This window comes from Cavia porcellus, unplaced genomic scaffold, assembly GCF_034190915.1.
Source record: "Cavia porcellus strain 051 isolate PalLab524CR breed Dunkin Hartley unplaced genomic scaffold, mCavPor4.1 scaffold_3, whole genome shotgun sequence".
NCBI lineage: Eukaryota > Metazoa > Chordata > Mammalia > Rodentia > Caviidae > Cavia > Cavia porcellus.
The window spans coordinates 95,664,205-95,682,112 of record NW_026947486.1 but is presented as its reverse complement, the minus strand read 5'-3'; the positions used below and the strand labels follow the sequence as shown (position 1 = coordinate 95,682,112).

General features: G+C 34.9%; 1 protein-coding gene across 5 annotated transcripts in view; it reads left to right on the top strand.

The window, feature by feature from the left end:
- Mbnl3 (muscleblind like splicing regulator 3) overlaps positions 1–17,424 on the top strand; it is a 100,617-nt gene extending 83,193 nt beyond the window's left edge. For 2 of the 5 annotated variants that reach the window (XM_063246430.1, XM_013144408.3), the window contains exons 6-8: positions 2,136–2,286; positions 4,184–4,219; positions 9,531–17,424. In XM_063246430.1, the coding sequence (XP_063102500.1) occupies positions 2,136–2,286; positions 4,184–4,219; positions 9,531–9,664 (321 nt within the window). In that variant the 3' untranslated portion in view covers positions 9,665–17,424. Of the gene's footprint in view, positions 1–2,135; positions 2,287–4,183; positions 4,220–6,554; positions 6,650–9,530 lie in introns of all 5 variants that reach the window. The other 3 variants (XM_013144409.3, XM_013144410.3, XM_063246431.1) reach the window with 3 other exon arrangements.
- The last annotated feature ends 484 nt before the right edge of the window (positions 17,425–17,908 follow it).

The following is a 17,908-nucleotide window of genomic DNA, read 5'->3' as shown; positions in this document are numbered from 1 at the left end:
GCCTCAAGTTTCCATTTAGGGAGCTAAACATTGTATGCCTTCAATTGTTACTTGCAAATGCCTTCCTGAGTAACTAAACACAGTGAAGTCTTAGTGATAAGGTCAAATTGGCCCAGAGGAATTTATAGATAAGACTAAACCAAGGAGGCCTTCATGAAGAAGTTTATACATATACATATATATATATATATATAGGAATTCAGAGTAGAAATGCTTTGGAAAGGGAGCATTTTCACCTTGTGTGCAGGTATAGCTCAGTTGAGAGCAGCTTGTATGCATTAACACATTCCCACTGGCTCAAACCCCCAGTGGTTCAAGCCACCTGGTAGTGAAATGTATGAATTATATTTTAAAAAGAGTAGAAGATTGGGATTTACTTTATCTAAATTCAAGAGTTAGTGATGGGATGGGGCCACCAAGGCCTTGTCAATGTTGATTAGAGAAATATTTAATAATAGTATCCACATGGCAAGCACTGGGCACTGACATCTCAAGGTAGACCCTAACAGTAAAGAAGTAGTACTGCCTTAACCAAATTCAGCAGGTGAATGTCCATCTAGGCCTTGTCCCAGTTTGTAGTTCACCAGACAGCTTTGGTTCTGACTTTCTACCACTCGACTTTCTAGAGAAAGAGGCACCTTTCACTTACACCACAGGGAAATCTTTTCTTCCTACTGTACTAGGCATTGAACTCAGGACCTTCGCACTGAGCTGCATCCCCAAGTCATTCATTCATTCATTCATTCATTCATTCATGTTTTGAGACAGTCTTGCTAAATCACTGAATTCCTTAGACTGAGCTAAAACTTTTGATCGTCCTGCTTCAGCCTTTCAAAGTGCTACAATTACAGTCATATGTCATCCACATCTGGCTCCCAAGGGAAATCTTTTAAATAAGCAAATAGTTTCCCATCCTACCCTCTTATAGTCTTCAGTATGTCCATTTCCTCATATTGGTAATAAAACGCATAAAACATTATAAATTGTATTTTACAAATAGTGATTTTAGTCATGGCCTTTGTTGTCTGGTCTTCCCAGATAAATTGAGAAATTGTAGATATACAAAACTACTGCTTTAATTTTTATTTCATTATTTAAGAGATAAAAATAAACCTAATATAGAAAGTAAACCTCTTATACTTTGTCCATTGACAGTGGAGTTCCCAAAAGAAAATATAGTTTTAGTCTTTTGTTTTCATTAGGAATAAGGAGGTTATGGCACACCCAGCACAAGTGTTCCTGTCTCCTTAAGAATTTGCCACACAGCTAATTGTTGCTGAGACTTGCTTTTTAAAATAATGTTCAATTTGTTGAGGGGAAATAATGTAAAGTAATATTAAAATTCTCCAATGAATGTGATATAGGAGTAAGTATGAGTATTATGACTATGGTAGGATTTTGGAAGACCTCTAGGCATGAAAGAAGGGCTTAAAATGCTGATAGATTTAGAATAAAACCTTACAAAAACCTAACAAAGTAAATGGTGCATACTGAAATGCACAGCAAACCTGTAAAATCAGAACTGCCAAAATTTTGCTTAAACACCTGTGGCACCTGGGTGAGGTAATTGGAAGGGGAGGAAAGACTCACTGGCATTTATGTGTGAGTCAGGAAATACACAGTTGTTGGATTAGAGCCTGAGGTCTTTGAATACATTAAATTTTGCCTCATAGGGCTATCGTATAAGACTGTAATCTACTAACATCTTTTGTATTATCTGCATTCCCTTTATTTCCTAGATCCACATTGGAACTTTAACTGAAAAATATCTTTCCTGCTATTTGGTTGCTTCTGATAATCTCATTTCTATAGATTAATAATGAGTATCAGTGATATGTCACTTGTAAGTTATTTATTTGCTATAATAGTTTTCTGTCACATCCAATCCAAGTGAGGTCAAAATTAGCAAGTTTGAAAAGTTTTTATCTTTGTATTTTTATTTCCTGCTTTCAAGAGACTACACTTAATCCCAGCCGTTGATTACTTAACCATGCAGCCATTTATTGGAAATCTTGCTCAATGGATACCTTTGCAAAGAATTCTCGGGCCGTATTTTAAATAACTGGTGCTTGCTAGGTTTGAGTACATTTGTTACTTTCTCTGGTACCAGCGAGTAACAACATCCCTCCCCACAGGCCCTACAGCCTGGTGCGTTTCAACTGATGCCAAAGAGACTGGGCCTTGAAAAGACCAATGGTGCCACCCCGTTCTATGGTCCTACTGTTTACCACTGCCAACAGGGTCTGGCTAACATGCAGCTGCCACAGCCGACATATATCCCTGCAGGTGAGAACATGGCTCTGGGCACCGTGAGTCAAAGGGGCTTGTGAATGCATACAGTGGAAGGCAGCTTCCAAGGGGCGTTTTTAATGGGGGCTTTTATAATGGGTCCACCCACATGTATTTTGATTAGAAATAAAATATGATAATTATATTTGAGCTGCTAGTAGCTAGAACAACTTAATTTTTCTATGAGAAAATTAAAGATGAAGGCATTAACATTTTTTTTCTTTCTAGTATTCTTATTTGTTTTGCTTTTAATGATTGACTCAGTTTGTTTAGTCTCAGCTAATTCCTGGACTCATGGGTTTTACTTACACAGGTGGTGGTCAGCTGTCAAAAAATAAATCTCGGTTTCAGTATTGCAAAACCAGTACTCCATATACTCCACATAGCTCTCATATACCAAAGGGAGTTATTATAAAACTACCTTTCAGTATTTACTAAATATAATATGATACCATTTGTTAGATAAAGATACTTTTAACCTCCCTTAAATCATTAATATAAAAATATAAATTTATGGCAGGCATATCTAATGTTACCTCCTATGTCAGTTATATTTAACAGCAAAACTATTAAGTTTTGCAGCAAATTGAGTAGAAAATACTAAGCTAGAATTTTTTTCAAGTAAGTATTAGACATGGGCAACAATAATGTTGCCCATTGGTTCACTACTTTAAGAATGATCATAAAATATCTTAGGAATAAATTGAAAGTACTAACTACTGGGAGTATAGTAGAGCTTGTTTTGCTTTGCTAGAATCCTGAGTATACCAGTTTGGCATTATTAAATGAGAATAACATCTGTTTCAAAATTTAATTTAGAAATCCCAGTTAATTATAACACATGCTAACTGTATAGTATTGTATACTAAAACCTGGAAAAATTGCTTGATTAAGAAATTAATCAGTCAATTGATTTTAAAAGTGTTTAGCTGTTTGACCACAGTAGTACTTTATAACAGAGTTTAAGTGGCACAAGTTTTACACATTCATATAATAGTTTCTGACAAGAAAAAGTGGAATTCTTTAGCACATTTTTATACTACCTATAAAAAGGAACCACTGAGAATTGATGATTTAGACTTTTCCCCAAAACTTATTGGAGGAAAATTATATAATGTCCAGAAAGTAAAAGGGAAAACCAGTAGTAACTGAAGCGACTATTTCTGGTACTTTTTTCCCTTTCAAAATTTGTGCTACTTTACCTGTGCTTCACCTACATCTCACTTGTATCATAGATATAGAATCAACTGAGTTGCCCAGGAAGCCTAACCAAGGTGGTTGAATGTGAAAAACAGTTACATTGCTCATTATAAGTTTTCTCAAGTTATTTTGTTTAGAAGTTAGATTTCTCTTTCTTTCTTTTATTTTTTTTTGCCACATTTGGCCAAAGCAAAAGCTAGATTTGTATGTAAAAATGTCTGAAAATTCTGCCTTCCGTTCATTTCAGCAAAATAAAAAACTTTCCTCTTAACGGAAAGCCTTGCCTTACGTTCATTGTCAAATCCTCAATTTCAGCAAGGTGAAGGAGGCAGTGGTAATAGATTCATACTCTAAATAAAAAAAAAAAAACAGGCACTAGACGTCATATCGTGGCACCTATTTTGAAAAGACTATGTGTGATAAATGTGTAATTTAACTGTAGTAATTTCCTTAAAGAAAAATTAAAGTTCATTTTTCTTATCAAGAATCCAAGAACTACTTTAATTAACTGGGTTTTGTGATCTTAAAGCTAATCTGTAATTATAAGCATGAGAGATTACTGGATTTGCATGTGCTGATTAATTGATATTACAAGGAAAATATCTTTCTAGTTAAAATTCATTTCTATCTGTAAAGCCTTAATAATAAAATCTCTCTTTTCTTTACTTTCCACGCTTTTCTGCATGCTGTACAGGGCCAATACTGTACATGACACCCGCTACAAGTTTTGGTAGGTTTTGCACAAAAATTCTCAACTTCTTCTAATCTGAAAAAATGTACTTTTCTGCTGTGGCTGTGAAGGACATGAGTGACTGATTTGATTGTATATATTTTCTGATTTAACGTTTCATATTGTGTTTTGTGTTCCACATCTTTATGGAATGAACACCATCCTACTTTCTCAAGTCCTTGTTGGTTGTCACTGTGGCCAAATACAGACCCTTTCATTTCCCTATTTCTGCCCTAAACTAGCAACTGAAATATTTTTAAATGTTTTTGTACATAGGCAAACTGAAAATTTAATTTTAAAACTTACAACTATTATTTTTAAAATTGTGAACTATTTTAGTGTGTAATTTATACAGTACAGTGAAAAAATTCTTTCTTCCAGAAGTTGTCTATGCTACCCAAACCAGCCAGCGTTCAAATGTTGAGAAAGAATGTTTTGAACAGAGCTGCAGCATGCTTGTGGTATTCTGGAATAAACTTCGTAGTGTTCTAAGATAAAGTTCCATCTACACAGAAACTAGGCTCAGCCAAAATCATTTCACAAATGGTGAAGTTATATGAGCTTTAACACAGAGATACTTTAGTTAGCCACCAACACAATATGGTAGCCATATCTAAGCTATTTTTATATCACTCCTACTGAAGAAGATGAGACAGCAAATGAGGAGTTCACAGCTCCTAGGGTTCTCTTGGGAACCAGGGACAGATAAGGAGACAATAGGTTTGTTCAAGGAAGGGAGGGATGATCGCACCCTATCAACCCCAGCATCCCATCAATCCAGTTCTTTCCATCCTTCTTGGGAGTTTGAAACAGCTTGACCCTCATCCAGTTGGTAGACTGGAGTAGCTACAGAGCTAGAAACGCACCAACAGGTCTATTGAGCTAAAACAGGTCAAAATGATGACCAATTAGAAGCAATAATCGCTAACATAACAAGATCTGAATCCTAACAATGGAAGCATGAGACCTTTGATACTGAGATATTAGCTATTCCCTACAGAAATAAACAACATTTCCATTGATACAAATAGGAACATCCTATGCATATCACTAGAAGAACAGGCTACTGCAAGTCTGAGAAATGTGTCTCTGTGTTCACATTTTGTGACCTTATTTCTTGGGAGTGCTGCCCTGTCCTTTCACTCTCAGAGCTTTGCTTAGGAATGCAAATCGCATGCTTGCATGATGGTGCTACTTCCTGTACAGTTGCTGCACTCTCAGAGGATGAACAGAAGTGTTTTTTAAATTGATACATCAGACAATAAAGGATAGCTGTAGGTAATATAAAACGGGATGAATGGAAGTGATAATGAAGAAGTTATGTTAAATACCATTTGGGATACATTTTTGGTTCCCATGATATTGCATATATTGATTTTCTTCCTTCTAATCATTAACTTCCTCAGTAAACTTTCAGAAAATCTGAATTCAATTGATGTAGACATGATAAATTATTGTATATGTATGCTTGCCATTCTCACATTGCCATTCGCACATTAATTCCCTGGTTAGCTTTCTGAAATGAGCTGGAAATTAGAAAAGCATCCAAAAGCTTTCAAAATAAAATGGAGACTAGAAAAAGCAAAGATAAAAAAACATCCTAATAGAGATTTTGCAGCTGCTAGCCATTTTAGCTCTAATATTTGCTGTCAGGGCAAGATTTATTATGAACTAGTCCACATATTTGATGTAGAGCCAATGATTCCAAGGAATTTGCTATAGGTACATGTAAAAATCTACATGTATACATCACTGTGTTCTTTATAGCTGTTCTCCTACCACATACCAATACAGCTACCTTTTTATTTTTGCCTGCAAATCAGGTGAGTATACATGAAACTACCCTTTTGCACCTGCGAAACTAGTGAGGGCACTTACGTGCATAAGTCAATGAAACCTAAACTCCAGTTTAATTCCCCAATTTCCTGTCTAGGGTGTAGCCCAGTTACTTGTCTGCTTACCTAGCTTCAGATAGCCCTGATTCCATTAGATCGTTTTATGTCCATTCATTATGACTGTTTCAGGAAATGTGGCCTTTTGAGTCAACTACACTGTGATTCTGCTCAAAAACTTGCTAAATGTTGAGAGTGGTTCTGTTTTTTCTAAATGGTAATTATAATTGGCTTTCCCATTTTCTCTTTTTAATTTTTTTCCTCTTCCATGCTGTGTTGCTTTGCACTGATTGTGATTGCATGTTGCACCCTGGTGTGTCCATCATGATGATGTCACATGGCTTGTTGTGTGATACCTGCCACGCCCCATTCCATCGCATATGTCCTGGTTGCATAAATGCTCCATCTTCCTGTGAGTTGCTTCCATGGTTTCCTACTGAAAGTGCCTATGATGCACGGTGCTCCACCTACCACTGTGCCTGCAGCAACACCACCTGCCACCAGCGTTCCCTACGTTGCACCACCTACAGGCAATCAGGTTTGGCCATTTATTTCACCTGTTGAGACCTAGATTACGAGGACACGTTGGAAAGGCACAGTATATGCTTTTTGGATTGGTGAGAGACATCAGTCTGTATACATATATGTTTCCTAAGCAACTGTCACATATATCAGTTTTTCTTGGTGTATACGTTCCAGAGTACTGTATGCACTTTTTATTTATCCTAAAGTTAATCAGAAGTTTACTCATTTTAGTCAATTATCAAATGTTCTTGATATCCTGTATCCATTATTAGTGCCACACCAATCCTCAAATGCATATACTGTACTAAATATTTATTATGTTCTTCATTGGTCAAGAGGAGAATTTATTTTACTTTACTGCCATTTTTGGTTATTGTGTTTAAGCTTTGACTTAGTACAGTTACCACCTTTACTTTCAGATCCACGAAAAGAAAGCAAGACATCACATTTCTTTCCAAGGCACAGATACCCTTATCATTACCAATTATTACATTAGAAATTCCCTTTTATGTAGACATTAGATATGCTTGTGTTCCTTTTTCATTTCCTATAGGTATTTCAGGCAGAGTCACATGGAAATTACAAGTTTTGGGGAGTCTTGAAATTGTAAGGCAATACATGCTGTAGTTACTAAATACTGTTAAGGCTGTACTGCCTCATTAAAGTTCTAACCAAGCACACAAACTGCAAGTTTCACTGCTATTTAAATTATGAGCAAAATAACCACGAAGCACACAGAGCATTAATTCATTCGGGGAGCAAGCCACACTCTAATCTGTGCTTTGCAAAATTAACAGTGAAATGGTCAGTATGTCTAGAATTCCTTGTGAAATTTATTATAGTTATTGATTACCATGTCCAAACAGTGAACAAATTAAACAGAATCTCAGGACACTTTTAATCTAAAATCTTTCTTACCACTGTAGATACTCCAATTCAAAATATATAAACTAAGTAGCGTCATGTTGTTGTGCAGATGCAGAAGAGACAGGAAGGTCAGTTTAAGTATTGATATGAGGAAGATAGATTATATCTTTTATTTAGACGGTTGCATTTGCTAAAGGTTTTTGTATTTTCATGAATAGGCATTGCTTGTAGCTTATAGCTTAATTTACACATCCTAAAATTTCTGAATTAAAACGTGAGTGCAAACATATATTTTAAACTATGGAAATGACAGCAGTACTATTATTTTCCCAGTGAGCTTACAAATTCTGAAACATTTTTCTATTGTCAAGGGGGTAGAATTTATTAGCCAAAAGCACGAATCACATAGAATGTTAAGTCTAAAATTTTTATAGTTTTATATTATAGTGAAGTACAATACAGTGCCTTTGTCAGAATTTGATTGAGATGATTATGTTCAAGACAGTAAGCATTAGTCCTTTCCTGTGACATTGTACAAAATTCTTTCATTGTCTGCAGCATTGTGTTGCTTCCTGTGTAAATCAGACAGAATTGTTGCACCTGTTTTGAATTTTGAGTGACATAATTTAGCAATTTAATCATTATTTTTATTTGAATCATGCTTTGTAAAATTTTTTGTTGTTACTGGATTTTCTCCCTTCCTCTTTGAGCTCTCTTTGCTTGGTCCAGGGCCAATAGTAGCACACACTTAATTCAAACAGTCACTCACTTGGAACTGTATCTTCTGAAGTCACTTAAGACTCCCATTTATCTTAATTCTAGGGATTTATTAAACAAGTGTACCAACTCTGAATTTCACACATTTCTTATTGAAAGTTGCCAAGGTGTTACACTTGCAGCATCCCTGTCACTTGGTTGAAGGAGGCAGTAGTTTTGTTCACTGTTGGACTTGTCCTCTAGATCCCAGCTAGTTCCTCTGTGCTATTGAGGACAAGGCCCCAGTACTCTTATTTTGGACATAGTGGAGAGCTCACTGATTCAAATAGGTCTTCTCCATCATGAGGAATGTTTTCAAAACATGTCTCTGAGTAATGGAAGAAGCTGTAAGTTGTAATGGTTTGCAGGAGTGTCATTTCGGATAGTGGCAAGTTAGAAAAATCATTAAGTATGAGAATGTAGGTTTTACCAATATTTGCTTGACTTTCACAGGCTGCTGCACACCAAGGTAAACAAAAGTCATCAAATGTAATTAACTTTCCACCAAAGAGGAAGTGTGACTGTTTTCTGCTGGTTCATTAGAAAATGTAGCAGAATTTGGCAGAATATAATCTCTTCAAATTGTAACATGTGTTGAAAACCTTTAAAGATCAAAAATACAATTTTGTACAATGCTATCTATGTACCTCACTTAGACTATTTCTGCCTGGTTTTAAAACATTCACTGCAAAAGTAAATTTTCACCACACTGGCCTATTCATAGTGTTTTCTCAATATATGCCTGTAAAAGGAGATGAGACTATGGGTGAACAATCATCAAAAAGTTTTGGGATTGTAATGAAAATGTTGTAATCACTGGGATGAATCTCTGTTAGGGAATTTCTGCAAAATAGCTCCTCAATAGGAGTATCCCTTGTATCAACAGTATGGAGCCTATAGTACTCATGTTATTGTGTTTTTCTTTTAAGACAAAAGATATTAATATAGAGTGTTTTTCTACACTGAAACTCAGTATTCAGTGATTGCAGTGTTGGCACTTTGTAATAAATAAGTGGATTTGGGGTTGCAGTTTGGCACTCGGTCTCTAAAAGTTTTGCCATCACTGTCATAAATTTATGGAACTTATATGGCTCTGTAGTTATTATCTCCATCAGTCCCATTTTCACATATGCCAAATTTGAAATTCAGAATGGGGAATATTCTAGGATAGTCCATTCTCAGGGCTGGAACAAGAACTAGTCACCTGGCTCCTAGTTTAATAATCTTTGACAATTTCTCACTCTTTCTCTTTCTCTTTTTTCCCATTTCAGTCGAAATTCTGAACAGCAGAGTTACGGAGTATCGGAATCTCTCCATGAGAACCTCCATATGGCCTTTCTATATATATTCTCATATGTCCTCTTCTAGCAACACAACAATAAGCATGGTGCAGTCAATATACTAAACGAAGTGAACATGCCAGCCAACAAATCCAACTAAAAACAAAGCAGTAAAGTCAATGGATATGTTAAAACCCAATCAAAAAATATATCTTATTTGAATTATTAGGTAGAACATGATCATAAAATTTAGTGATATTTTTCCTGTAACTCTAATACTTAGTGAATTTCCACATTTTGTCATTGGCTTACTGTACATTTTGGTGGCTAAATGTTCATCTGTTTTTGAAGTGTTACCTTACTATATTGTTTACAGGACAGTCTATTGAATTGATTTAGAATGTAATAGATATATTCAGTACCATTTTCCCCAGAGAGGTATTGTATTGGGTTGAGCTGTGTTTAGTTTTCACATACTATAGTGTTTTGCTGTATTTGTGTGGTGTTTAATACAATTTGATATGTTATTAGTAGGGAACAGAAGTTTTTCTGCTTTAAAAACATAGCAAGTTCATGTTAATATACTCTCTTTAGAATATTTCTGTAGGTTTCCTGGGGCACACATTTACAATGCCTCACTTTTGAGTGTGCACAGAACCTGTTCATAAACATGCATGTGTATACTTTGTATTTACAGATCTAACCTTGTCTAATTCAATGAAGTTACTAGATTTTTTTCAAAAGAGAAATAACTAGCCACAGTAAGTAGGGAATTTCTTAAAACATTAATCCCTAATACACTCCTTTTAAATAGCTTGAAAAAGAATTCACTTTCTAATGATTTTTTTCAGCATTTCTACTAAAAATTATGTAAAGTAACCATCACATGTTTTTGATTTTCAAGAATCCTATCTCCTAGTTTGAGTGTCTAAAATTGAACCATTTGTGATCTCTACTTGAGAAAGTGGTACTTGTGGTTTTAAAGGTATGCTAATTTTAGGTTATAAATCAAACAGAGAAATGGAAGAGGTAGAGATAGTTTTTACATATTGGCAGAAAGTGTGTAAAACCATTGCAGTGTAACCTTTTACACAAGTGCTGTTTTCCAAATGCAAATGGCTCTAGCTCTTAGACTATTCTTTAAATAATAAGATGCAATCTAGCACAAGTCTGTCACGGTGGGAGAGAATTGGTTCCAAAGAGGCCTTTCTTCGTCAAATGGACAATCTTCTCTGTTGATCACAGAGGGAGCCTGAGTATAGGTTTGGGGAAATGGCAGGGATGGGAGTGGAGGGAGCAGGAAGGAATTTAAAATTACCTCTTGGTTTATGCAAAGGAACTGGTAAAGATGTCTGCACTTGTCTTGAACTTCAGTTTAACCGAATTGCCAATTTCGTTAAACACTTCAGTGAAGGAGCAAGTGCCTGTGATACATGACAAGCACCTCCCTGCACAAACTTCAATAGCAGACTGTTTTGCATCAAAACTAAGCCTTTTTTTCCCCTTGTTTAGATTCATTTGCCTTTAAATCTGTTTCTAATACGGTAGATTAGTACTCTTTGGTTGATATAGAGTGACTGTATTAAACAAAGGTGAGCTGAATTCTCATTAATACTTATGAAATAATTTTACACGAGTAAAATAGTTAATTTCTGGGCTCTATATTACATTTCCATTCTACTAAATTATTGTACAGTGGTAGAAATACAATACTTCATTCAAATTTAGATTTATATTTTCTACTAAATGCATGTTCTCTCACTGGAAAATGTAAAACCATCAAATTTGATATAGAGAAAAGGGTTGTTTTTCTCCTTCCTGAAAATGACCAACAAAGAGAAAATCTGACTTCGGATACTTTAAGCTAATGCTGTGTTTGAATTGCAAAACAATGGAACTAGCCAAAACTTTTTGTAGTTGATAAAACTGAAACTTAAGAGCATGTGACTTCCCCAAATTTCAGTAGCCATTGTGAGACCCAGAATCATCTCCAGACTCCAATTGTAAATCTTTTTTATTATGTTCATCAGAGCATTTGAGACTCTATCTCGAAGCAGATCACTTTGGCTCAGAATACAAAAGAGTAACATTATCTCCAGTAGTTGGTATCCTATCGGTTGTAATTATCAATCCAAATTCTGCACAACTGTGATTTCTAAAGTCTTACTTGTATTGAGCCACTGTCATTTATAGCAGGGTTGCCTGCAGTTAGAGATTAGAATTTGTTCTTTAACCTGGAACTCTTCGAACCACTTGTTTTCTCTTTCCTGACATCTTAACATTGCTAGAGAAGAAACTAGGGTATGCCTTTCAGAGATGCCTTGTGTATGGAGCTGAGTTTTGTATAATCAGTGTGCTTCTCCTGAAGGGCAGATCTGACTACATGAATCCAGGAAGGATGCACCTGAGCTAGTCTTAGATGTATTCCTTAATGGAGATGGGAACATTTTTTTGTGTACAAAATGAACTTTTGTGCGTAGTTTGACATTTTTGATGCAACATACTATCTCATTTAGCTTTTTAAATTTTTGACAAAGATGTACATAGACCTAAAGTACAGCTATTTTCATGTTGCTGTAAGCACTGGAAGACTAATAATGACTTATTTTTAGTAAATTGACTGAGGAATATTCAGGGTAGTTGTATTTTGAGTGCCACCATTTTCTACATTGTTGGCATTCTAAAAGTTGCTATATAAGTGAATTTAGGAAAGAAAGCTGAAAGCTCCAAAGTTTTGATTATATTCAACAGTTTTGAGAAAATGAAATTTTAAGATAACACTCTTTAGTTGTGCAATGACTTATTCAAATGATCTTTATTCAAGAAAAGACACGATTGATAAGTCATTAGACTATAAATTTCCAGTTCAAAAGAGAAGTCACAAAATAATCAGTGACTCTAAACAAAAATTTACTGGATTAATTGTGTATATAAAATTCTAATCACTTATAATTCTTACTTAACATTTTATAATCTTTGTATTTTATAAGGCCTCTATTTTTATTTATCCAAAATTATTGCTTTTCTTCATGTTTCTCAGCCTTTTGTGAAGATACGCAAGAGTGCTGAAACTTGAGTAAGACGGGTATTATATTCTGAAAAGTAATCTAAAAGTTATCTTTTAAGAGTGTTTTAATAGTATCAATTTTTTACAAAAAATACTAAGTGATCATTATGAAAGTGTATTTTAAAAAGGATTAAGATTAAAATAAGATAAATGGATTCATAAAAATTGCTATATACATACAGTATTTACTTTTGCAATTGGAGCATGATTCCACAACAAGCTGTTGCATTTCATTTCACTTTTCTAGGTTAGACTTTAATTTATAGCTAATCCTAAAAGCCATCTTCCCCCTATTCCATCGAGTCATCTCCGTCGGTTTTTGATCATGCTAAAAGCGCTTTGATCTGGCCATAAGTGTTGTCGTACAATGCCAGCCAGAAGCCTCAGCTCACCGGCTCTGCAATTTGAGAAGATGCTAGTACCTCCTTCCTGCCATCAGAGGGACTGAATGAAATTACACCTTGCAGCAGTTTTTAATGGCCGGACAAGTAAGGAGCAACATTTATGGTTTTTCAAGAGAAGAGGGGAGATTCCGGGCTTCTGTGAATATTGTTTGGCCCTTTTTCTCCCTTTTTGGGTTCAATGCCACAAGTTTTCTGAGTTCTTTTAGTCAATATGGTGAACAGTCATACACAGAATGATTAGAAACTGAAGTACTCATTCTTATTTCTCACTCATTTTACATACATTGAAGTGGAAATATAGAAAATGTATGGGGGGAATCTGATTTTCCAAATTCTGCTTAAGAATAGCGATGGTGGCCTAATTTTGTCAGTGCCTGCCGAAGGCAATAAAATAATCAGCATGGAAAAGAGCACACCAAAACTTTTTGCCAATGTATTTGATAGCCTAATCAAATTGTAAATATAACTACAAATCTAAAGTCAGAGTACCAACTCACTGAGCGGTGCCATCTTTTCATTTTTCTTATTCTTAGTTTTTAAGGTTTTTATTTTGTGACTTTTTATATCTCTAAGTAACTAATGAATTTGAGAATTTAATTTTGAAGGAGAGTTAGAGAAAGTGTATAAGTTTTATTTTACTACATATATTCAGCCAACCTAGATAGATTCTAAACACTAAAGCATGGCAGATATAGGTGACAGACTGTAACTACTCTCTACAGTTCACAGTGTAAGAACAAATTTAACTTTATACTAAAATAATAATTGTTAACTAACAATATTAAGTTGTTGCTTTGGCAACAAAACTACAACATGGCTACCTTTAGACACTCATGCGTGCTTGTGTGGAAATTTTATTTGTAAACTATCTGTGATTTGTGACACTATAAGCATATAGATGATATAGCTCAAAACTCAGAAAACAGATATGGTTGAATATTATTTTAATCCCTAAGTCACATGTGAAAACTGAATTTATGTCCTGTGACTTTTTGGTCAAAAAGTTTACAACACGTGGATTCTAGAAGCAGGTTTTATAGTTTGTAGACTTTGTTGTGCGGATGGGGTTATTCCACGGTATTTTGAGCTTCAAAACACAACATAATGAGAGTGTATATCTATATATATATTCATTGACTTTTTCATAGCTTTGTTTATTGAAAATTACTCTTTATATGACATATCTATAGTGACAAAATTTCTTTTTTTCTGAAATTATGCATACAAATATGCATGAGGTTTGAAACATAATTAAATATATTTTGAAATCAATTCATAGTTGCAAACGATACTGTGGAATGGCCCCTGCACAGTGTTTAAGAAGATGCTGCAGTTACCTGATTGTCAAAGTTAGGGTGCGAGTGTGTAAGACACACCTTTTTGCACATATGTACATAGTCCATGAAACCAGTCCTTGGATCTTTTTTTAAATACAAGAAGACTGTGATAATAGTGAAAAAGTCAGTAAGAGCAAGCTATTCCTAAGGCTTTGAAAAGAAGGGTTTCTTTCCATTTTCTCTAAGACATATAAAGCACAGTGTTGCTTTGCTGTTGTGGAGGCTTTCCTAGTTAGCTACATCTTACTGGAAGAGAAAACTCGTGACAGGTAAACAGGTCAATGTTAGCTAACATCACTGAACAATAGTAGAAGTACTTCTTTTAGTAAGACCACTAGGAAAGATTGTTTGCTTTTTTAAGTGAATTCCCACTTTACACACACACACACACACACACACACACACACACACACACCAGATGGGTTATCACAGAGGTTTTCTTTTTTTCAGTGACTACAAGCAGTGAAATACCCTGTAAATTGCAAGATAGCTATTTTCATTATGATCAATTCAGATTTCATCTTTTCACAGAATTATTGTTATATGATATCAGTTAGCATGTATGTCAATTGATATGGATTGAAGTGACATTTAAAATATTAATGTTGACTTTTATCCCTACTTTAACATCCAGAAGCCCAAAACAAATTGACAACCTTTGCAAGATTTTATTTCCTAGTTAAATGTGACCAGTGTAGGGCAGTTTGCTCCCTTCAAGGAAAGAAACATGCTCCTGGCACAACTTTAGTAGCAGCTTTATTTACACTGTACATGTTCAATGGGAGCTGTTTTCTGACCTCCCTTTACCAGATTACAAAGTACTACTCCATGTGCCACTTGAGCCTCCCAATGTTTTCTTTAAATAAAACTGAAGAGAACCAGCCAAAATCTTACATAATTCAGAAGTTGGAAGGGAATACTTCAGTCTGACTGCCTCCACCAGTTTTAGCTCCACACTGCCTACAGATAGCCATGGAACTTTCTTGTCCCCAAGCAATGAGGCCTAAGAAGGGTTGAGGTTGGAAAGCTTAAGAGATAGATCACCACAGGTACTTGGAGTCCTTCACAACTTGAGGCACATAGCTCTCACCCTGGAAAAGGACAGCATTCTGGTGTTAGAAGAGCTGGTATTGGGACATTGCTACCTATTTTGCTAGCTCTATCAGACAGCACCATGGTGCTGGAGGCTGGCTCAGTGATAGTGTGTTTGCTACCATGTGAGGCTCTAGTTACATTCCCAGAGAGACAGATAGACAGGGCCAGAAAGCAACCCAAGCCTTATCGTTGTCCAATAACTCAGGGCCATTTGGCTAGAAAGATTTTCTTGCATCAGCTCATAAACACTGTGTTCATGATACAATGAACAGCCTGACAATCTGACCAGAATTTCCATTGATATAAACTGTAAACATTCTTTCATTGTGTAGTGAAGAACTCCTAACTTCAACCTTATCACCATCATCATTTTCCAATTTAACCCATTTCCTTGTGTTGAGAATCCCTGGTGAATCTGTAAGCCAGGGGAAAAAACGTATTTTCATAAGGTTAGTAGAGATATGAGATTTGTTTTGTTTTGAAGTGCTAAAAATTGCACGTAGGGCCTCACGCGTGCTAGGGGAGTGCTTTACCACTGAGTCACATTCCCAGCCCAAGATGTGAGATTTTAAGCCAACAAGAATCATTAACAAAATAGTAGGAGTGACAGCCCTTGGCTCTCACTCTTTGAAACCTAACATATTCTGATGAGGCCATAATTCATATGTATCACTTCTGGGTGGCTCTGAAGCACCAGTGATACATGCATGACTGTCCATTGCATGGCATGGGACAGTCCTATCAGGAGGTACAAGCCAGAGGAAACATGTAAACTTAGTGACTGTGTTTAAAGAAGTAAGAGAAGTCAGGGCGTGCAGTATAACAAAGACATGTACTTGAGACCAAAAAAAGATTTATTAAGATTTAGCTTGGCTAATTCATATAGTTTCCAGCTCCTCAATTTATCCCTGCCTATAGGGAATTTCTTATTAATATTAAAAGCTGGAGTATTACAAGAAACTTTATCTTTATATAGAATTTTTCCTTGATTATTATATACCTAAAATAAATATATATCACTATGAAATAAGTTACAACTCTTTGTAGAAAATTTTAAAAAATCTTACTAGCCATCTACATCATGTTATTTTTAAAAAATACTCTTGTAACAACACCTAAAGTAACACAACTATTATATATATGCTTTTTCCTCCCAAACATACAATTTAAAGATTTATCTGTCATAGAACTGCTTCAATCCAAAGCTTTATTTCTATATAAAGATGTCATTTGTTAGTGATATAAACCAAATAATTTTGTTGCTGTATCTTTTGTGTCTAGTGGTTGAAGGAATGATATAATCAGCACATCATTAGATCCTGGAAATGCCCTTTTCAGAAATGTTTTCTTTTCTTTTTATTGTTGCTGCTTTAATTCATAGAAAATGAGCCATTTGTTTCCAAATTCAAGAATTTAAATTTTATATATATATTTTTATTTTATTTTATTTTATTTTTTTGGTTTGAGGCTGGGTCTCTCTGTGTTGTTCAGGATGGTGTGAAATTCCTGGGTTCAAACAATCCTCCCTCTGGATTAGTTGGGTCTACAGGTATGTGCTGCTATGCCTAGCTATAAATTAAGATTTTTTTTTAAATAAAAGGGTTATTTCTAAATCTACTCTTTAAGAGTTAACTGTATTCACTCATATAATAACAATCTGGAATATAGAAAATTGAGGGACTATTTTGAGAAGAAAATCTATTTAAAAATACTTACAATAAATGCTTAACCCCCTAAAAATATGGATTTAAATAATGATCAGAATATTTTTCAAATAAAAAATGTTCCCGTTATATCATATTTTGCCTACAGAGTTCAATAGCTCATTCCCTCAACTGTAGATGTGTTGACTTTTGTTTTATTTTTTGCAAGTTCTAGTGGTGTGGTGCCTATCTGTGTTTAGAAGTGTGCATTTTGTAACTCATTTTAGTATGCTACTTTTATGTTTAATTTTGTTCTTTTAATAAAGTATATAAACTTCATGATTCTGTCTTTTTTATTACTCCGTATTCATACATTAGGAGGTCACTTAGAAGCTATTCATGTCCTAGCATATTAACCCTAATATTTTGTAATTCTAATATAAAATTTAAATTTGTGGTTTGCCCAGTGTTATATTTCATAAACAGAGTAAGTTTATTTCCACATACTTCCAGAATTTTGAATTATGTAAATAATATATCTTTTGTGTTAGATGTATTACTCATATAAGACTGAAGTTACTGACACAAGAAAGACACTTGTATTTTAGTAAAAGAAAACTAAGAATATGGAGATCATGCTTAACTAGTTTCTGTTGTGCCTGAGAAATCTGAAGGCATAGTCTAAGATATGTGATCAGAAGTTTGTGGGTACCAGATACTCATTTCCATCCTGCATCTTCAGTGTTATGCATGAAACCAGGGTTGTTCATTTCATCCTTTTCCCGATGGGCATGATAGTGAGGTGCATACATTTTTCCATTAA